Raw genomic sequence first — 22356 nt, forward strand, 5'->3', positions numbered from 1 at the left:
GAAAAGTACTTCCAGGGTTGCACTTCTCCAGCAACAGGTTTTTATGAGTCATGAACTAAATGTGTTTTTATTCAAAATTTCTAGCATGCTCTTATCTACTTCTCCTTATAGACATTTGTATGAATTAAATTTTCAATTCCACTAAATAATTAGTAAGTGTAGACATTAGAGGGATCTTTCAACAGGTAATACAAAAACTCTATTAATGGTAGCTTAATTAGTAGCAATGAGCTAGGTTTTTAGATGAATAAAGGAAAGATTTCTGTAATTAGCAAGAGCCAGCTGCAGCTAATAAGTAGAAGGAATTTTTTTCACAACTTTACTGCCACTTATCCACTCAAGACATATAATCTCTAGACCCTCTCTTCATATGCCTGCAAGTTAAAGACTGCACAGCTGAAAACGAGCCATGATGGGCATGGGGAACACATTCTCGGTGGCTAGCTGCCATTCAGGTCAAGCTTTGGGGAAACTTTAATCCTTCTCAGGTGACGTTACTTGTATTCTACAACATCCACTTGATCTCCTCAAATATTTTCCTTCCTCCCCTCCCTAAGCCTTCCAGAGAGTGTTTAAGTAGCACAAAGTACTGTTTTTCTACCCAATGAGCCTCAGATTACACTAGGCTGAAGCCACTGTTATGTTCACTCAGTAGCTTCTCTGAAAGCTGTTAACAGAAAACATTATCAGGAGATGTCTAATAGAATTCAGGTTTTCAGAAGGTTTGCATTTCATTCCTGTTAGCAGAAGCCAAAAAAAAGGGTTTTGTTTTTTGTTTTTTTAATGTCATTCTATCACTAATGTTTCAGTAAGCAGAGACTATTGGAAGACTTCACCTCCCCCATCTGACTTGACACAAATCAATGTATTTCATTGGCTTGTAGTGAAGTTGTCCCACTAGTCAGCCAAATATGCATCAACTCCTTACTCTGAAAATTACTCTGCAATTAAACAAGAAGAATTCAGTGAATTGCCTGCTCTCCCAGTAAGAACTGTTTCATAGTAACAAAATATTTATGGTTGAAAAGGAGCAGTTCTTTTTTATAGAAGAATTTCAGCTAATAAATGTGGAAGGAATAAAATTAGGGGGAAATCTCTCTACTTGACAACTCCTAAAGAAACTGATGATTCGGACGGAGATCATCAATGGAAGAAACCGTTACATGAAAGGTTAATAGGAACCTCAAAATGGAGGAATCAGGCTGTTACCACAAGAACCCACCGATGAATCTTGGCATCACTAAAAATGTATGCTTCCTGATGTGTTATAATGTGAAGTGCACAGCACCACCTGTGAGACGTTCTAGCCAAAAGAGTTGAACAGAATGTAACCAAACCTTCAAGGAGAGCCTCTAGGTTATAAAAATACAGATAATGGAAGTCAAATGACCCCCACAAGGGAGCAAATGGAAAAATCCAGAATTTCAGACTGTCCAGACAGAAAACTGATTTTTTCAATAAGTCAATGGCACGGAAAACGGTGGGAAGGAAATACTGTTCCACACTCAAAGGAACTTGAGGGACATACCAACCCAGTACAACGTGTGGGTGTTAATGTGATTGCCAACTCATACAGAGCCAGCTGTATAAAGACTGTTGAGGCAACTGATGACATTTGAGGACACACTGACTATGAGGTGCTACCAAGGAATAACCAATTTTGTTAGGTATGTTAATGACACTGTGGTTTGGTAAGAAAATGTGCTTGTAAGAAATGCATTCGGAAATACAGAAGGTAAAATGACATAATATTTGAGATTTGCTTTATAACCTAACAATAAAAAGTTAAAAGAATATAAATATGAATCTAGGTAAATATTTCTCCTAATGAAGCCAATTTCTTTCTGCAACCATATCATGTTGTAACCTCAGGGTGAGTCCGAAATCAATAACCCCTTGTCTCCAACATTCTCTTCTTCCATAGCTGATTCCTTGATCTTAAGATCTAAAATCTACATTTTTCCTAGTAAGATTTTATTCATAAATTCATCCTGTCATTCCCAGCCATCGAGATCTTTTTGTAATCAGTCAACCAATGTGTTAAATGTCCCGTTCAACTTCTTATCATGCAAAAGTGTGGTTTGGATGCCATATGTTTTCAACCAAATCATTAAGAAAATATTATTCCAAATAAGGCTGAAGAGAGGGCTTTTTACTAACCAGGGGCTTCCTGCAAAGCATACATCAATCCATTACTTATCACTTTGTCAAATAAAATTCAAGTCATCTAACATGACATACCTGAATTTCCCCACCTGTTCCAAAAGAATTTTTAACTTTTATTATGCTTTCAGAAGTGCAAGACATTATTCATGAATTTTTGGCGAATGCTTCTTTATCTTCCAGTCTAGTAACCCCACTGAAGAAAGCACAGTATTTGCATGGGCCTAACCCATGTTAGTTTTAGTTGCATTGAAACCTGACTTTCTTATAACAAAATATTCTCGATGTTGATATCACGGTCATCTAAGAATTGAGAAATAGGTCTTTTTTTTTTAGGAATTCAGATTAAACTTCAATATGTACATTATTTATTACTGAAGCTTAGAATGATGATGCAGAGTTACAGGATGCAAACTCTAAAGAAGCAATTCTGTTTAGTGTCCTCTATGTAGGAAGGACACTATTTAGGTCTTATAATTTGAGTCTGAATAGTTGTCAACAAGAATTTCTATTTAAATACCTATTAGATGCCAGGTGCATTACAGATGTGCTCATCGTGGCTCTTACCATGTGAGTGGTCCTAAGAGGTTTCTCTACACTCAACATAGCCACTGGCTTCACAACACTCTGAATAGACACCCTCTGCTGTTGGAAAAGGACAGTTTCCAATGATTCAGGGCATTAAGAATGAGCCTTTTATATTAGTGGGCAGTTTCCTAAATATAAACCATAATCTTCCTCCCTATGAGCTTCTTTCATTTTGCCTTAATCCCAAAAGGGAGGATAAATCACACCCTTTTCCCACATGACAAGCCTCAAGTGTTGCCCTCAAGTGTTGGAAAGAAATGACCCTGTTCTTGCTCTTCCATTCTCTCCTAGGTCTAGGCTCTCCTATTTCTTCAAACCTCTCTCGGAATGCAACAAAAAAGATGACCACTTAAAGTTTGCCAAAGCCTTCAGAACAGTTATTATTCACTTTGAGTCACTTTCAAGTCAAAACCACATTGAGATCACCCATGGCAGCTGCAAAGAACTAATTATTTTTACTTCTGTATAAGGGAATAATTAAATAAATTAAATTGCACATAATTCATACCTTTAGACAATCAATTTTCAAGGGACAATTGAAAAATCCTAAACCAGTTTTCAGGATAGTAGTCTCTAAAGGAGGGGACAAAGAAACCTTTCATAACTGACAGATTCAGTCAAGAATCACATCAGCCACTACAAGACTTACTGACCACTAGGAGTGGTGTGAATGGCTTCCCGCACTCCACAACGAAATCAACCTCAACCCACTAATCACACTTCTGGGAACCACTACTGTCCACTATCAAACAAACTTTGGTCTTTCAAATTAGTCTCCTGTCCCTAACAAAATTTCTCTACAGTACTAAGCTGATGGAAGGACAGTGACCACAAAGTGTATTTTACCAATAGAAGGAATGCTATGGATAGGACAGCCCTGATTTCTCTTGAGGCATTAGACAGACATCCCGATCTTTGGATAAATAGAAAAGTTTAAGCTAGTTTGCTCTTTCTATTCACTCAGCCTACTGCTGTTCTCTACCATGTCTTCATATCAACTTAGAGCCCAGAATTAATACCCATGAGGCCCTCAAAATTCCCTTTAAACCTGACCCTTATACACACATACACACTCTTCCAAAGAAGTGAACATCTAAAACATCACCAAAAGCAAGTGTCAAAAATGAGAACATTAACAAAATATCCTTCCACTTACAAGAACTACCGAGAGGACAAGTCAAAGACCAAGACTGCCTTAATTTATATTTAAGGAAAGTAACCTGGGAGCCCCAGATACAATTCTTCTCAAACCACTGGAATCATTCAGTGTGGAGTCTTCAAAGACCAGTTATAGCAGTGGAAGACCTGAGAACAAATACCATAGTTACTCTAAAGGGCTATGTCAGAGGGGCAGAGGGGTGGGGGGGCGGTGAAGATGGGCACAGGATGTCACTTGGTCATAGGACACTTAAAGCCTGCTATGATTCAACCAAACTGAAACCTGGTCTTGAAAAAAAAAAAAAGTAAGAAAAAGCAGTGTGACAAACTCAATACACAGGTTAATGAAGGTACAGCACAAATCCCTCAACATTAAAAGACAGCTTTTGACCACAAGAAAGAGGCATTAGAACACAGCATGTAAGTTGATCAACAGCGAGGGACCAGAAAATTTTAAATCCTGTATCAGACTTTATTACATGAAGAGAAAAGAGAAACTTAAAAAAAAGAAACTTTGGGTTTAAGATAAGATCAGACAAGTTTTACCATTCTCAAAGGGCTACAGTGTGAGAGATTCTTTCAAAGAAATGAGTCTCTACCTAAAGATGAAAGAATTTGGCAAAAAATTGTGAAGTATTAAGTTGGAGTTATTTGGTTAACTCCAAATTTTACCAGTTGCTTAAATTTGTAGGCATGTACTTTATAGAAAACATTCTTTAACAAACAAACAAAAGCGAGATAGAGAGAGAAAAACTAATGTTTTCCAAAGTGGCTGGAGAAGCTGGAATCCACCTCCACCATCTGCCTCACATATTAATTAAAACTGTGACTTGGATAAGTCTGACTTTCTCCTTGTTAATAGGAGATTAGAGACCCAAAACAGAAATGCTCAGTGAGACTGAAAGCACTCTTTCCTGGTTCCTTTTCCCTCCTTCTCTGTGAGGAGGTCAAGATGTTCACAGCATCAATCTCACTGGAGAGAGCAGAACAGGTTTGCCTACAGGGAAGAGCAAAGCAAGCCAAAACCTACAGAACTTTGGAGAACAAAGCAGGAAGAAAAGAATGCAAAGTGCGCCCTCTATCGGTCTCTCTGTTTTAATTGCTGAGTGGCTGGTTGGATTGCTGAACCCAGCCATAGGTGACAGACTAAGGCCGTCAGGGCAGAAAAATTCTGTGTGTGCTGACCCAGCAGCAAGGACCTAGCAGAACACTACTTGGCCAGAATTGTAGAGTGATCAGCCTGATTCCGACCAGTCTGGGCACCAGCAGTGTGATATATGCAGATCACATCAATGCCAGCCCTGCATGTCACCCCCTGGAAAACTGCAACACTTTTTCTAAAACTTTATATTACTGTTTTGTTAATGAGATAAAACTTGGACCATATGAGAAATTTTAACAGAACTCCTCATTCTGTCTGTTTATCTTATACTTTTATAAACTTTTCAGGGAAACCGAGAGGAAAATCTAACAACTATTGTCTTTAGAAGATTATTAGCCAAGTAATTATTTACTATAACAAGTCTTGAGATAGACAACGTGTCCTCAGTGCTTCCAATGTGTCCTCATAGAGTGACGTATACACAGGACAAACGACTGGAAACACACACGGAAAATAGACTTTTAGATGACAAAGTTCTGTGTCTGTTTAAAGCAGCCATTTGGCCTTATGCTAATTAAGAAGTCTACCTCCTATTTCTTTAACCAATGCTTCTTAACCTATTGAAAGATAAATGGATCGTGGCCATTTTAAGACCTCAGTGAAAAGTCTAGATCCTCTCTTTACACTCTAAAAAGAAACAAAACGTTTTGCTTCTACTTTTGTGAGACTCACAAAAACTCTGGACCCCAAATTAAGAAACCCTGCTCAAAAGAGATGTGCTGAGGCAGCTAAACTGGCTTATAAGTGCTCTTAATAGCCTTCAGCAGGTCACCAAAATTGGATGGTTTTAAGTAAATTGTAAAGGTTTTCCCCAAATGACTAGATAAGGGGGAGAAATACCTATAACTAGTTTCTCTACATTTTAAGAGTAAAAATAGTAATATTTACTAGCTTTTCTCTAACCTTTGCTGTTTATTCTGATTGTATGATGGTTTTATGATGCATATGTGTATGTATAAAATCTATATACACACACCCCTACAAATACACATATTGATGCACACATGCACAAACACACACCCACAGACACACACATATTTGTTTTGGCTACTGGAGTACCATAAATAAAAGAAGTTCCTGTAATTCATTATGAAAATAATGATTAAAAAATTAGTGACACAAGTATATCCTACACTTGCGGTCCTAAACTCCCACACTTACGGTCCTATACCTCAGTTACTCCTCCTCCTCAGTCTTCAGTTACTTAATACCAGTTACTTTATTATGAGCATAATTATGAGTTTTAGGAGGTTCTGAGACTCAGTAAAACTCTGGGTCCCAAGGACTTGTGAATGGATTGAAAGGTGGTTAATTTTTTTTTAAACAAATGTTTATGTTGAAAATGTACTATGTACAGGAAAAGCTGGTGAATTCGGGAAGGCTGGATTCTAGTTCTGGCTTTCTTCCACTTAACTTAGGTTTTAATTTAGTTTTTAAAGTTACACATTTCAGTAAGCAACTCACCTTCGTATTAGCAAACCAGTCTCACCTCCTTCAAAGGGTAGTGAAATGTCAGTGCCCCCCTGGAAGACACTATACAAAGAACTATGTAGTCTATTCACATCTACAGAAAAAGTTACTCTAAAATACACACAAGCACATCTGTGTCTCTCATAGATCTGTCTACATAGCTACATTTATTTTTCTAGTCATGAATATAAGAACAAAGATTAAATGTTCACCTGTACTAATTAATCTGGTATTAATATGATTGCCTTTTAAGAGGATAAATACTACTTTATTTTTCTCTAAATAATCATTCATATAGACAGTATTTGGGGATGAAAATCCCTTATTGACCCTTTCTAGAGAAGAAGTGCTTTTAAATTATAAGTGACTCCCACAGTTTCCCCTCACCTGCCCCAAACTCATCTGCCACTTGGGATACTTTACCATTCAGCTAATAAATAGGTACATGAATATATACACAGGCACTGGTATACTCTGTAAAAGTCTGCAGATTACTAGAAGAGACTTCAGAATGAGGACTGGGCTGGGGATGCCTTTCAACATCAGTGTTATTTGTCCTTAAGCACTAAAGACAATTAGGAAATCATGAAATTAAACCCATTATCTAATCATTCATTCAAACTTCAGCTATGTGCAAGGAACTTTGCATTCAAAAGAAAAACATTTCTCATTATGTCATCAACAGTATTTTTAAGGGCAAACAACAAAATTTCATTGTCATTGATTTTTAGTTCAGCCACAACTTGTGGAGGAAGCACTCTATTCAGTTTGGTTTGGGGTGTATTAAGATCAATATCCCAAAGTTCTGACCTAGAGGGGCTTAAAATAAAGATGACACATGTGGTAAAAATAACCAGAATAAAGGAGGAAATGAGAGTGCTTTAGGAGTAGCATGAAAACCTAAGAAAACTATCAGGGAAAATTCCAGGAAGGCTTCGTAGAGGCAGTGACATTCTAGCTGGGCATCAACACATGCTCAACAACACAAAAACATGAAGACACATAGTGTGCTTGGAAATGAAATAATCTGGGATAGCTTAAGCATATGGTGCTTTCACAGTGGTGGAAGGTTGGAAACTGGCTGTGTGCTGATGGTAGAGTACCCTTCAATGGAGGGTAAAAGAAGCTAGGATTTATTCTGCAACCAATATGGAGACCTGGGAGGTGTGGGATTTGTTAACAAAGAAGTAACACGATCAGATTTGTGGATCACACAGAAAAATTCAATGCGGCAGCACTGTAAAGGATGGAGTGAGGAAGAAGTGGATGATGGGAGATGAGCCACTGAGGATCTGAGCTAGGAAATACCTTTGGGAGTGGAAAGTACAGGGTGGATATAAACAACATTTCTGATAACTACTAAGATTAGATGAATCAAAAAAAGAGGTAATAGGAAAGTCAAAGACTCAAGTGAGGCTTCTGGCCATGACACACACAAACCCCATGAACAGATGTAAGCAGCACAGGTGGAGGAACACATTTGGGAGATGACAGACGAGGAAATGAGTTGTCATGTTTGAGTGTCCATGGAATGGAGTACCTATCCATATATGAGAGTGCATGAAATAACTATCAATATGGCAATGTTTGGGAAATCAGACAGTAACATAACCTGCAGCTTAAAGACAACACCACCACCAACAACAACCAAGGGCCACAGTTGAAGGACTTTAAATGTACAGTATCACTAGCCAAAGGAAGAGACTTTCTTTGGGAAGGATCGATCATATCAGTGGATGTAACAAGAGGATGTAACAACATTGGTGGAGTTGGCAAGAGGTGAGTATTGAGTATGGAGGACTGTTAAGAAAACTCTTTGGATAAAAGTGGGGCGGTAGAGAAGCCAGATTGTGCCAGGTTGAAGAGTGAATGAATGAAACAGGATTATCAGGCAGACAAGAGAAGAGTAGAGGTGAAGGAAAAGGTTGGAAAGCAACATTAGGGAGAAGGAAATTAAGAATCTGAGGATGAGGGGCAGAGCGCCATGCTTGAGAAGAGGGTGACGATGCAGAAAGGCCCTAGAGGAGAGAATAGGTGGAGGGCGGGCCTTGGAAAGAGGGACACTCTGTCCTTACTGCCTCTCTTAGTCCCCAGTCCCTTCTCCTCCCCCTCTCCTCTGTCCCCCATCCTGTTCTGTTGTCCTGAGACAAAGATGAAACGTGAGGAAGGTGAGTCATAATCCTTTCTAGTTATGAAAACCCAATCCTCCATAGTCCTACCGTCCTCCCACACACCTATACACATATACAGATTCACCCTCCCTATCATATACGATTATACCTTATTTTATTAGCACCTTCCACATTTATTTCAGCTAAAGTTGTAGAAATTTATCAATAGGACATTCGACACTATATTTATCTAATGGCCAATCCTCAATTGCTGCAGATAATGAAAAAAAATAATGATGACATTTTGAAAAAAAGACAGAACATTTAAAACTTTATTTTTGTCCCACAGCTCATCACCTCCTTTCAGCAGAGTGGTTACCAAGGATTATGTCGAATGATCTGTCTGCCATCTATTTCCTGTACTTGGGAGGGGTAAGAGTACTTATTTCCAGAAAAAAAAAAATGTTTTAAAAGACAGTCAGTTGGAAGAGAAGAAAAAAGTAGCCTGGATAATCTATAAACTGGCCAATTAGTCTCTGAAAAAAATCAAGAAGTGTTTTTTCATTAAGGAGTTAGAAGTATCGTTTCCAACTTGTGATTTTTACAAATATTGGCTTCTACTCAAGCTGGATTTATAAACAGATTAAAAAGAAGGCCAGAATTAAGTGGAAATCTGAGGAAATGTCACCTACTCTGAATCACTTCCAAGCTTCAGGAGTATAATAAGATGTTGGTTTGGGCACAGCAACTTTCTAACTTCTGTGCACTGGTAAGATACTGGCCATAAAAACTCAGAATTATCCAGGAAGAAAAAGCCCATTAACAAAAAAGAACAAAAGAGAAGAAAGGACATATTTATGCTGCAAAGTTAAATATCACGTGAGCTTTTCTGAAACACTCGAACTTAAAAAAGCAAGCATACAAAATGTATTTCAAAGCTTTTAAGTGTAAGTTAATATGTTCCATGTGCCATTTTGTATTTTGAAAGAATACTGCAAGAAATGAGCTGTCGTTAAAAGGACTTGTAAACTTGCAGATATCTCTACAGTTCTTTATTCAATTTTTAAAAATCCAAATTAATTTAGCCCTATAAGGTTTAAGAGAAAAAAAATTTAAACTAACTTTAGTCACCAGAAACATACCACACTATTTGTGCTAAACTCTTCAGTTTCATAAAAGAAGCCAAATCTAATCTTAGGAACATGAGACATTATGGAGGGAGCAGCTGAGGCTTCAGGAGGGACTAGGCTACAGCAGGAAACACTTGTCATACCACGCCCCCTACCATCAGACCACCAGAAACACAATTACAGGTCTGGGAGCCTTGCTGCTTTTAAAGGAGTTTCATCAAGAAGTTTTCCTAATTTCCTGGTAAATTTGTGCCTGGGCACATAAACAAAAGGAAGACGATATAAAATTAAATCACTATGTACCAAACTCAAGAAATCCCTGAAGACCATGATAAAGTTAAGACTTGTCTATCCACCTTTCAGTAATTCAGCCTGAAGTGTGGCTTACAATCATTCCTCAAAATGAAACAAATCAAATAACCCAGTTTACCATATAAATAAATCATAAGAGGTCCCAAGACAGACACAGTCAGTAGGGGTTAACGGTAGCTAATAATGACTGTTTTTGAAGAGGACTGGTGGGTGAAGGGGCCAATGAGTTATGACTGCTACCACGCAGACAAAACATGAGTTGTCAATCAGCTTTTTAAAATGTTGGCATGTGTCTCCCTGCTACGAGATACTCATTCTCAGTATTGTGTTTGTGCCTAACTCACTTCAAAATGTATTGCTGCCAGGCCCCATTAGCGATTATCAGATGCATTTTTATTGCATGATTTGGTTTTCTAAATAAACAGATGAAAGACCTGTAGGTAGCCAGTGTTGTCTATGATGGTCTCCCCCATACTAAGTTTCCTCTGACATTCTAATCTCTCAATCCTTTGGCTGTATTTTGAAATAAAACAAAGAGTTAAATGATATATTCACTCTCTATTCCAGACTGGATGCAATTGATTTTAACTGACTAAATTATCTGATCTCTGCCAAGAATTTTATTTCATTAAGAAAATGATATTATAGAGCATCTGAGATCATAGAGCAGACTAAACATAATGCCAAAGGAGTTCTGAGAATGCTCCACAGTGAAGGTTTGATTATTTGCAGATGGAATATGAAAAAAAAAAGAGAAAAAAATCAGATCCCAGGCATTAGCCTAACCAATCTTGGTATCACCGCTGCCGACATCACAGCACAAAGTCAAGAAAATAACTGATTTTCTAAGCCGAAATACTTTTTTTTTCAAGGTACTAATTACTCTTCTTCCTAGAAAGTAATATTTAACTGCCACTATCCAGAACAAAGGGAAAGGGAAATGTTGGTACCACAATAAGCTCTAGCATGTCAACTATCACTGCTGACACGATTTGGCTAGTAGTCAAGCACTCACCAAGGAACTAATTTAAATCAATCTCCTTTGAGAATGCCAATTGTTTGGTATGCGCAACAATTGGTGTAGGATCAATCAGTAGACATGAGATCAATTAAAACCAGCTTAAGCCTGTGAAGAGGGACAATTCACACAACCTGAGTTAGATCTCTATTCATTTCAATACTCTCACAATGCAAGCCTTAAGCTTCCTTGCAAAGCAGAAAAGCTACTATCACCCTACACTGTCTAGCCAGCCCTTTAAGTAGTTCCACTTTTAATTAAAAACACAGTACACTCTTTGTTGGCACAGATAGTGTGGTCACTTTTAAGGACCGCAGTTATTTTAGCCAGAAACTTGGGATTTGGGAAGGGACATCTGTTAAGCAAAGCACACACACACACACACACACACACACACACACACACACACATTTTGATACTTCTTTTTTCTTTACGACTTTACCAATTTACATGTACTTGAAAGCATTTGAATTTTATTAAATTGAAACATTTATCTGGGAAAAGCTACTGTTGCACTCTTAAGAACTGGGCTTCTAAATGTCAGCAACTTGGGGATGTCGCCAGTAACTGCTGTGAGATTTTGCTAAAGCAGCTTTGAAACAAATAGGTTTTGCGTCAGATACCTAAGCAGGCATAGGCAGTACTTTGGAGATGGCACTGGGAAGAAAAGCATGCAGTATCACTTCTGGCCGCAGGAGTGCTGTAATATCATTCTCCACCACATAGCATGTCTGCATTAAGTTCCACCAAAACAGTGCCTGCTTCTTCCCTGGCCAACCACAATGGGACAAGCAGTGTGGATCAGAAAGACATCACTGAATTAGTAGGTCATGTAATAAACAAGAACTTGACAAACAATTTTAAATATTTCTGTATTTTGAAAACTTTAAGCACTTCAGTCTCTTCAAATAGACAGGAACTTCTACTTATAAGAGGGCGAAAAGCCTTTCCCAACACACTTTGACCACAGAGTAATCAAACATTGCCAGCTCTACTAAGTGATACCTTGAAAAAAAAATACTGGGGTGGAGAAAGGAGGCAGAGAAGATGTGAAGGAGACAGAAAGCGACTTTTGCAAGACTATTATCAATATCAAACTTTCATGGCCTTTGCGAAGAAATTTCCCCCTAGTATGTTTATTCAGAAAAACTTCTGAAAATAAGAATTTTCCAAATGTCCGAGATGAAACAGTGAGAGAAATGAGGGCGAGAGAAAGAGCTATTCTTCTTATAAACCACAGATCCATATCGTCAGTTGGACAGCAGAGGTTGTGGAAATCACACACACTAGTCACCTTATCTTGCCCTCAGGCCAGCCAACCTTGAGCCGCGCGGGTAGGTGAGAACAGCTTAACGACGTCCTAAAAATCTATAAAAAATTAGGGAGCAAAAAGAAAAACTCTCCAAAATCAGGATGCAGGACCGGAGATTCCATAAAACGAGCAAACCATACCACAGGTCGAGTGAGACGTTTGTATCACAGAAAAATCAAAATCTGTTAGCCTCAAGACAAATTCTAACTGCGCAAGAGTCCAAATTACGAGACCAAGACAGAAGAACTCTAAGGGGCTGCCGTGAACCTTCCATGAGCGGGCAATGCAAGGTGAGTGTGTATACTGGGCGCGGGGTGGGGGCGGTGTGTATTATGGTTTGCATTTAAATCCTTCAGAAGACTTAATTGTGTTTAGCAGCCCTTCCCCTAAAATGCCATTGGATTAGCTGCAGCCGCGGCAGGACTCAGAGACAAATACGGGCGCACTGAATTTTCAGGAAAGCTAGCTCTCTGAAACCGTTCTGGAGGCTTCCACTCGCCTCCCCAAAGCGCACACAGGTGATGGAGGCGGGGGCGGGTAAAAAGCCGCAAGTGAGTTTCACTGAGAACAGAAACCTCTCAGAAATAGCTACTTTTGAGGGAAGTAAACAGAGAGGGCAAAGTCGGGCCTGTCCCTAAAACAACACTCAGCAAGCCTAGCGTACCCTCAGAGTTGCTGCTCAGTGCAGAAAGTTCGGTACATCATCTCATTTAGTCTTAGGGTCCAGAAGAACAAATCATTGTTACTCTTTTCCTGGAAATGTAGGTCCTCCACCTCAACTTGGTACTCCTCCCTAGCTCTCTCGCTCCCGCTCTCTCCCCGCCGCCCCCTCCCCCTCAATACCCACAGTACTAGACTGTGTCCAAAGCGACCTGGGGTCAGGATTGGGGGCGCACGTGGGAGGAAAAGGTAAAGACATTAGCTGCAGGGGAGATGACTGAAAGGACTAAAAAGAGAAAGACAAAAAGAACAAGAAAAATGGATGCCAGATGAAAAATGAGACCGAAAGAGAGGAGTTCAGAAGTAGAAGCTCAGCAGTTAACGTAGGTAAGGACCGCACCATTAAGCCCTGAGCGCCCGCAGGACGCTCGGCTCACCCGGCTCGCCGCGCGTCTTGTTCCGGCTCGCGGCGCCTTCTGAGGACTGAAAAGACAGAGCGTTCGGCAGAGCTCCCGGGCGGAAAGCGGGGAGCGGTGGTGCACAAGGGTTGGGTGGAGGGCACGGTCCTGCCCACCTGAGCCCCGGCTCCAGTGCCGCCACCCGCGCCCCCTCCGCCGACCCCACACGCCTCCGGCAGAGCAGAACCCACCTCGCTTACTGCGTCTCCATCGATAGCCTTGGCAGTGGCTGTAATCCATACAGTTCAGGATGATGAGGGCAAAGGAGAAGAGACGAAACTGCATCTGGGCGGTCGGGCGGGGGACAGACGCCTCTCAAAGTCCGGGAACTGAAGGGCTCATCCGAGGAGCCGGCGCCTACCGCGCCGCTAGGGAAGACGCCAACGGAGAGTCACCACTAACCCGGGGGGCCCACACTCGTCAGTTCGGAGCAGTCAGCATCTCCCCGCCTTGAACCTGAGAGACCAAGAGGAGAAGCGGGGTGGGGAGAGGCACGGGAGGCAGCTGCCTCTTCACGCGTCCCAATTTAAGAAGGGGAGGGAGGGGGGAAGCGAACCCACTGCCTGGCACGAGCCGCGGAACAGCTTAACCCCGAGCGCACAGCTGCCGGCAACTTGAAGAGAAAGGTGATTACAATCAGTGAATTAGCAACCTCTGTGGACGTTTAGGCTCCGACCCGGGGGAAAGGACGCTGCGCGGGCGCTCCAGGAAAAGAAGAGCTCCACAGCCCCCAAGGGTGCAGGGGGAAAGGCGCGCTCTTCTGCCCTTTGGCCCCACAGTGGGGTACCCAAGCGCCGTGGCCGCGGTAGCGGGGCGCGGATCGCCTACCGTGAGCACTTACGTCTCAGGCGGTGCGGCGTGCCTAGGCGCGGCGCTCCATCTCGTGCTCGGAAGCGAGCCGCCCCGCTAGCACGTGGGCTGGGGAAAAGTTTGCCGAGACCGGCCGGGAGCGCGTGGCACCTCCGGGATTCGGGCGGCTGCTGTGGGTTGAAAGTGCGCGGAGAGTCCTCTGGACTGACCGCGCCTAGCAGGAGCGCGGCTGGGCGGGCGGGTCCGCAGCCTCTGGGATGCTGCGTCCCCGCCGGTGAGTGTGATCCTCCGGCGAGGGGCACGCCGGCTCTCACTCTCTGGGTCCCTATCCAACTGTGCGGTTTCCCGAGCTCTCTCCACAGCCACTTCACAGCTAAGGTTTCTCCGTTTCCAAGCCGTGGGAGACAGAACGCTCCCGGGAGGCCGAAGGGATGGAGAGCGCACTTTCCGTTGGAGATGCAGCCGGGCTGAGGCTCGGGATGCTTCTATAAGTAGGTGGTGCTGTGGTCCAAGGCAACTAAGTCAGGGCTGCCTCGGAGTTCCTGGGTCCTAAAGCCAGAAACTCTCGGGTTTCCCTGAGGTCCTAAAGAGCGCTGACAGCCTCCAGCGAGCCTAACCCCAGGCGAATCCCCTCCGGGCTTTCCTGGAGTGGATGGCTAAACTGAAGAGCAGATGAAGAGGAGACGCCCCCTGACTGTGCTGGGCCCGACAGTCCAGCTGTCTTCTCTAGTGCTCAAGGCGTCCTCTCTAGCGCTCCGGGGTCGGTTGCCACCTCAGCGCCAACCTTCCTGCAGGAATATCTGACTGGCTGATGGCTTCTCCTACACCTTCCTTCAAGAGCTCCTGCCTGTACTACTGCTTCTGAAGCGGAATTTAAACTTGAGCCGCATCCCTAAAGATATCACACCTCTGCCACTTTTAGATTTACGTCTTGGCTTTGTTTGATACGAAGATCTGTTAGCGCGGCTGAAATTAAAACGCGTCCTCAGTTTAGGGAGTGAAAAGCGTATTTCCACTCATTTGCTTATCCTCAGAAGTAGTATATCTTGACTTTGTCTCTCCTCCAGAAAAACTTACAAAAACCTCTGATCCCTTGCTTCCGGTACTCTAGAAACTGGGACCTTGCTTATTCCAAGAAAACTTCAGTTTCTTCTGAAGTATTTCTCATTCATAATCCTCCTCCCTCCCCCACCCTCAAAGTCTCCTGAATTGAACTTTTAGGTGCCTTGAGTTTGGGGAATAATCTTATTTAACAGTGTTACATTAAATACACTTGATGCTATCTGATTTCGTTCTGGTGAAATCTGTCCAGAATTTTCATTCTGTTCTGAATTCAATACTGTAGGAATAAATGTACTTACTCCCTAGGCAAAAGAGAAGACTTTATACTGCTAACCATGGCAGTATGAATGTTTGGAAATATGACCAGTTACCTTATTAATATGCTAGCATTTTTGTACCATTTAAATTTTCTTTTCTATGCCTTCAGTTTCAGAAGATGTTCAGAAGTTGGGAGATTTAAGATAATCATATAGAAACAGTAAGAATATTAGGATACTCATGTTGATTAACTGTTCCATTGATGCCTTTCCACAACTATTTTATGGATATCACTATTATATAGCAATATTTATGTGCTAAGTATTTCAGTGTTACTCACTTTATGTGTTTGTGAGAACACCCAAATAAATCTGAGTTGAAGTCTCTGGTCCCATTTCCCAGATAAAAAAAATTCAGTCGCTGAGATTGGCCCAAATGGTACAAATAAAATTGACAAAGCCCATAACAGATAGTGGATCAGGTTCTCAGCTTTTGGAGTCCTTGATTTTTGTCACAGAATTTGAAAGCGATTGGAAATATTTCAGTTTAGAGAGTGGCCCAGTATTTGACATGATGACTTGCTATTTCAGTGAAATATCCCTCAATCATCATAAATACCATTTCTCTTTAGCAAGAGAAAACTCGACAGCTGCATGTAAATCAATGAAGTTAGAACACTCCCTCACACCATACACAAAAATAAACTCAAAATGGCTTAAAGACTTAAACATAAGACAAGACACTATAAACCTCCTAGTAGAAAACATAGGCAAAACATTCTCTGAATAAATCTTAGCAATGTTCTCCTAGGGCAGTCTACCCAGGCAATAGAAATAAAAGCAAAAGTAAACAAATGGGACCTAATTAAACTTACAAGCTTTTGCACAGCAAAGGAAATCATAAGTAAAACAAAAGGACAACCTACCGAATAGAGAAAATAATTGCTAGGAATGCAACTGACAAGGGTTTAATTTCCAGAGTATATAAACAGCTCATACAACTTAGTAACAACAACAAAAAAAACCAAAGAACCCAATCCAAAAATGGAGAGAAGACCTAAACAAGCGATTCTCCAATGAAGACCTACGAATGGCCAATAGGCACATGAAAAAATGCTCAGTATTGCTAATTATCACAGAAATGCAAATCAAAACTACAATGAGGTACTGCCTCACACAACTCAGAATGACCATCACTCAAAAGTCCATGAATGATCAATGCTGGCAAGGCTGTGGAGAAAAGGGAACCCTCCTACTCTGCTGGTAGGAATGTAGTTGGCACAGCCATTATGGAAAACAGTTTGGAAATTCTTCGAAAAACTAAAACTAAACTTACCATATGACCCAGCAATCCCACTCCTGGGCATATATCCAGAGGGAACTATAATTTGAAAAGATATGAGCACCCCAGTGTTCATAGCAGCACTGTATACAATAGCCAAGACATGGAAACAACCTAAATGTCCATCAACAGATGACTTAACAAAGAAGTTGTGGTATATTTATACAATGGAATACTTCTCAGTGATAAAAAATAAAATAATGCCATTTGCAGCAACATGGATGGACCTGGAGATCATCATTCTAAGTGAAGTAAGCCAGAAAGAGAAAGAAAAATGCCATATGATATCACTCATATGTGGAATCTAAAAAGGAAAAAAAAAAGAAAAAAAGAGGACACGAATGAACTCATCTCCAAAACAGAAACAGACTCTCAGACATAGTAAACAATCTTATGGTTACCTGGGGAAAGGGGGTGGGAAGGTATAAATTTGGGAGTTTGAGATTCGCAAATGTTAACCACTATATATAAAAATAGATAAAAAATGAATTTCTTCTTTATAGCATAGAGACCTATGTTCAATATCTTGTAATAACCTTTTATGAAAACAAATATATGTATATAGATATATGACCTGGGACATTATGCTGTACACCAGAAACTGACACATTGTAACTAACTATACTTCAATAAAAAAGACAAAAACGTACCATTTCACCCATATACTCACATATGCATACACCAAAGTTACTGCACTTCTGAAGGAGTTAAATCCATGAGAGAACAAGAGTCTTCTCTAAATAAGCCCTCTGCCTTTCTGTACAGTCTTGAGACCCATTCAAGATTAGTGGTCATCAGTGTCTTTTACAATATTTAAAGACAAAATTAAGCACAAGACCAAGTAGATCTAGCTCTACCATTAGCCACCTGGGTCACTTTAGACAATTCTCTGGATCTGTTTCCTTGTCAGTATTTTTAGGAAATTAGAACAAGATCTCTTTCACCCTACCATGTTCTGGTTTTGTTATCAATTTTCTATTTCTGTCAAGAAGTTAGAGAGGGGGAGGATAGTAGAGCTTAGTAGGGGAGGGTATAGCTTAGTGGTAGAGCAGATGCCTAACATGCACAAGGTCCTGGATTTAATCCCCAGTACCTCTATCAATACGTACATACATACATACATAATTATCTTCCCCCTCAAAAGAATTTTTTTTAAGTTAGGTATGGACTCTAACCAGCATGTGAGGACAAACTCATCATTGATAAGTTTTCAATGTAAAAAGATGAGGGTTACCCATTGTCATCCTTAAATTTAGAGACTACTTTCAACCTTCTGTCCTCAAAGGATACTTTTCAAAGTTTTAATCATTTGGGTTGCACGGTTGGCATTTTTTTAACCAGAGATACTTTTCAGTTTAGTAATTTCCTAGATCCATTTCACAAAAAACAATTTTAACAGCACCTCTTCTGCTGAAGGTTGGTTAATGATCTTAACTCACGAATGAGCTGTGGGAGTAAAGAAGATTCCTAATTTCTTTCTCTACATGCTCTCTCTTGGTCTGTCTCTGCTTTTTAAAGGACACCAGGGAACTTCAAAAACCTATCACACTTAGTTCCTGGGGGTACTTAGAATGTCACACTTAATCTCTTTGGGCTAGTTTCTCGATAAAGCAGAGGATTCTTTTCTCCTTTTTTGCCATTCACTGAATATTTTTCCTGATTTCAAGAACCCAGGAATGTTCTTGCTACTAAAAAATACAACCCTAGCAGATCCTAAACTATCATTAACTTTAATCCCATATTTCTGCATCCTTTCATTTCTAAACTGTGAAAGTGTTGTTGAGGCTCAGCGCTCATGGTTTTTCCATCTTGGAGACTCAATGGACTTTTTCTTCAAACTGAGTTTAGATGGTGGTTGCATTAAATTCACTTTATAAATAGACATGTGCCTGGTGTCTGTTTATAGAGAAACATCCTGATGTGGTTGACATCATGCCACTTATTGGTGAGTGAATGGGTGGGGGATGATGGTATAGATGAGAAGCAACTTGGGTACTTTACTTTTTTGACTTATAATTCATTCATACAGCTAAAATTCAATCATTAATAAGGAGGCATACTGGGAAAAGTCTCTCTGCCAGCCAACCAGTTGTCCTTCTCAGAAACAACCAGTTATTCCTATACAGCCTTCTAGGTTTTGAGTATACGTCCAGAGATGTGTTGTTCTTATCAAGAAAATGTGGGTATATACACATATATTCTTACTGCTGTCTTTTATACAACTAGTACAATACCATATTCACTGATCTGCACCTCGATTTTTTTCATACATCTTAGAGCTCATCTCGTATCAATCCCTAGAGAACTTTCCTATTCTTTTTATACAATCATGTATTATTTCATTGTGTGGTTGTATTTAGCCATTTGGGTTGTCTTTGTTCTTTTTTTCTGTTATAAGCAATGCTTCAATTAACCTTTTCATGGGTCTTTTTACCTTTGTATTATAAATTCCTTAAAGAAATAAAACATTGGATAAAACATTTCGTTATACCTTTGTGCATGTGTGTGTGTGTGTGTGTGTGTGTGTGTGTGTTTGTGTGTAGTCTTAAAATTGCCTTCCACAGAGGTTCTATCCAATTACAATGTATGAAGTGCCCATCTCACTATATACTGGCCAACATGTTTTGATCTTTGATATATTCAAGCAATTTATATTTCATTTTCCATGAATTCTCCAAAGATATCATTTACCTTTGTTTCTGCTGTCACTCATGTAATGTTGCTTTGTAGACTATATGAAATAGAACACACTACTCTATGTAAAATAGATAACAAGGACCACTGTATAGCACAGGGAACTATATTCAGTATCTTGTAAAAACCTATAATGGAAAAGAATCTAGAAAAGAATATATATACATATATATGTAAGTGTAGATAGATAGATAGAATAACTGAATCACTTTGCTGTGCACCTGAAACTAACACAACACTGTAAATCAACTATACTTCAATTAAAAAAATTTTAAAGATACATGGTATATAGATGTACATATTATCTTTTGTTATTTGAGTTGCAATTTTTTCCAAGTTTATCATTTGTCATTTATCATTGTTTATCATTAAAATTTAACTTTGCTTTTGATGTATTTTACTATGCTAAAATTTAAAACGTGATTTTATGCAGTTAAATTTGTCAGTCTTATCTTTATAGCTTCTATGTTCGTGTTTCACTTGTTAAAGCTCTTCCCCATGCCATTCTTTTTAAGTTTTGGGGGGAGATTTCTAAGACACTTTTTTCAATGTTAAAATCCATACGATGTTAGTGGTTTTATAACTGTATGATGTAGCTGCATGACAATAGACTTTAAATTTTCTAAATCTTTCCTAAGCATGTTCAAAGATTTGGTTGACTTTGGCTCTGACTCTCATTTTCATTAGCTAATTGATTTAGCATTCTCTTATCTCTTATGTTATCAGATATTCATATTCTCGGATTTAAAGTTTCCCACAATCTTCTTATTCATGTTTGATATTTGTCGATGTTGTATTTACTCTTCTAGTCTAGAAATTATCTGTCAATTGCTTTGGAACAAATTATGACGTTTTTGCCATTGTGTCAATATTGACAGTATATTCTTTTCTGTTGAACATAAGCTGAACGTCCATTTTGCTAGTTGCATGTGATAGTCCACGTTCATCTGTTGTATTTTGCAGGAAATAATTAAATTAATTAATATAAAAAAATCTTCAGCCAGGTCAATGACCAGTACTCACCCAGGCTAATTTGTTGTTTTTAAAAGCCACACCATAATCACTTATTTAACATTTGAAAAATGTGTAAATATTTGACTCCTCCAAATGTTATTGCTGTGTTCTGCCACTTGGGAACTCTACTGTAGACTGATGTGATAAGCCCTATTTCTCGTTTTGTCCTCCATCTGGATGGAAGAGATCCAGGAGGCTCTCTTCAAAGGAAGTCCAACTCAGACCAGCTCTAAAGAAAAAACTCAAGTTTGACCTGAAGTTTCAAAATTATTCCCTTTATTTAATCTTCTGCACTCTGAACTCTTTTGAACTAAAGTAATGTGTGTCATTTCCATTCTTTTTTTTGTGAATGTGGTTCCTGGAAGGAAGTGTTAAACTACACCCAGTTAATAACTAGAGATAAATGAAGATTCCCAGCTATTTTAAGAATGAGACAGTTTTCATTAATATGAAGACAATGTCTCTTTTCATTGTTTGTGGACACACAATTTGTTATGCTAATTGAGATGGACAATAAAACAAGTAATTCCTCAGAGCAGGAAATACCCTTCCCAGAAATTTTTTTCAGTACTAGTATCCAAAATAGATACATACCCCTCTCAGAAGCAGTTTGTTTGTCTTTAACTCATGGTTGAAACGAATTCTGTTACTGTTCAGGGCAAAGTTGTGGTTTACCATCAGCAAATGTACAAGACAGTCAGATACAAATGGAGATTCTTGCTCCATTTTATGCTTCTACTCTTATTTTCCCTTTGCTGTGTTTTCCTCGCTTATTTCCAATGTTATACTTTGCAGTATTATATGCATTTTTATAAGCCACTTTAACTTTGGAACAATATAGACAATTTAAGAATAATAATACACACATTATACACATGATGATATAAAAATATACACACAGGTGAAAGAATCAACATAGGGGTTCTTTTAGTTACTGAGTGTGTCTGCTCTAACTACTTATTCCAGAATGGAGGAAATAACCATGGTGTGAATTTGGAAGTCCACTAGGCCCATTGAGAGATGAACCCAAGCCAAAAGTCTATCAATTACCCAGTCTTCATAAGCCCCTTCTCTTGACATTTGGGGTGTCAAGAAATTAACAGTAGTCCTCCAAAGTCTGGTTATTTCCCCTTCCCAAAAATAGTCATCTGAGTAAATGGCTCCAGGTCCTGTTGGCAAGACCAGCAGAAAGATTTATTGTGAGGGTCCTTGCTCAAGAGACTGGCATTCTCTTCACTCAAGGATCTCTGGGGCTGTGAACTGGCTCAAGTCTGGGTTTGTTAAGGGGCTGTGACTATTGTGGTGACTCAGTTTACACTTTCGTAGGCCAGACCTAAAGTTTTTCTGTTATACAAAGCAAGTAAGACTTTAGTAGGCTGTCCTAGGAAAAAGTAAAAGTATCAACTACAATTGTAGGATTAGCTGCAGAACTACAGCAAGAAGTATTTCTTCCTTGATTAGATATAAATCTCAAATATCAATACTTTGTCATCTCCTATTCTTCTACTGTTTAACATAAGATGCAAAAATTGTAGTTAACCTCATATCTCAGTTTTTAAACTACAGAATATGAAATGGTGAGTGTGACTCAGCTAAAAGAATGAATATCACCCCAAGATGTATAAAAGGACATCT

At 39.7% G+C, this 22356-nt stretch overlaps 1 protein-coding gene across 4 annotated transcripts in view; it reads right to left on the reverse strand.

Moving 5' to 3' along the window:
• The window catches only part of RSPO2 (R-spondin 2), a 148431-nt gene extending 133560 nt beyond the window's left edge, over positions 1-14871 (reverse strand). For 2 of the 4 annotated variants that reach the window (XM_072949609.1, XM_072949610.1), the window contains exons 1-2: positions 14384-14793; positions 13734-13998 (exon numbers count right to left, since the gene is read on the reverse strand). In XM_072949609.1, the coding sequence (XP_072805710.1) occupies positions 13734-13827 (94 nt within the window). In that variant the 5' untranslated portion in view covers positions 13828-13998; positions 14384-14793. Of the gene's footprint in view, positions 1-13733; positions 13999-14370 lie in introns of all 4 variants that reach the window. The other 2 variants (XM_006211567.4, XM_072949608.1) reach the window with 2 other exon arrangements.
• Positions 14872-22356: the final 7485 nt, after the last annotated feature.

Source organism: Vicugna pacos, chromosome 25 (genome assembly GCF_048564905.1).
Source record: "Vicugna pacos chromosome 25, VicPac4, whole genome shotgun sequence".
NCBI classification, from domain to species: domain Eukaryota; kingdom Metazoa; phylum Chordata; class Mammalia; order Artiodactyla; family Camelidae; genus Vicugna; species Vicugna pacos.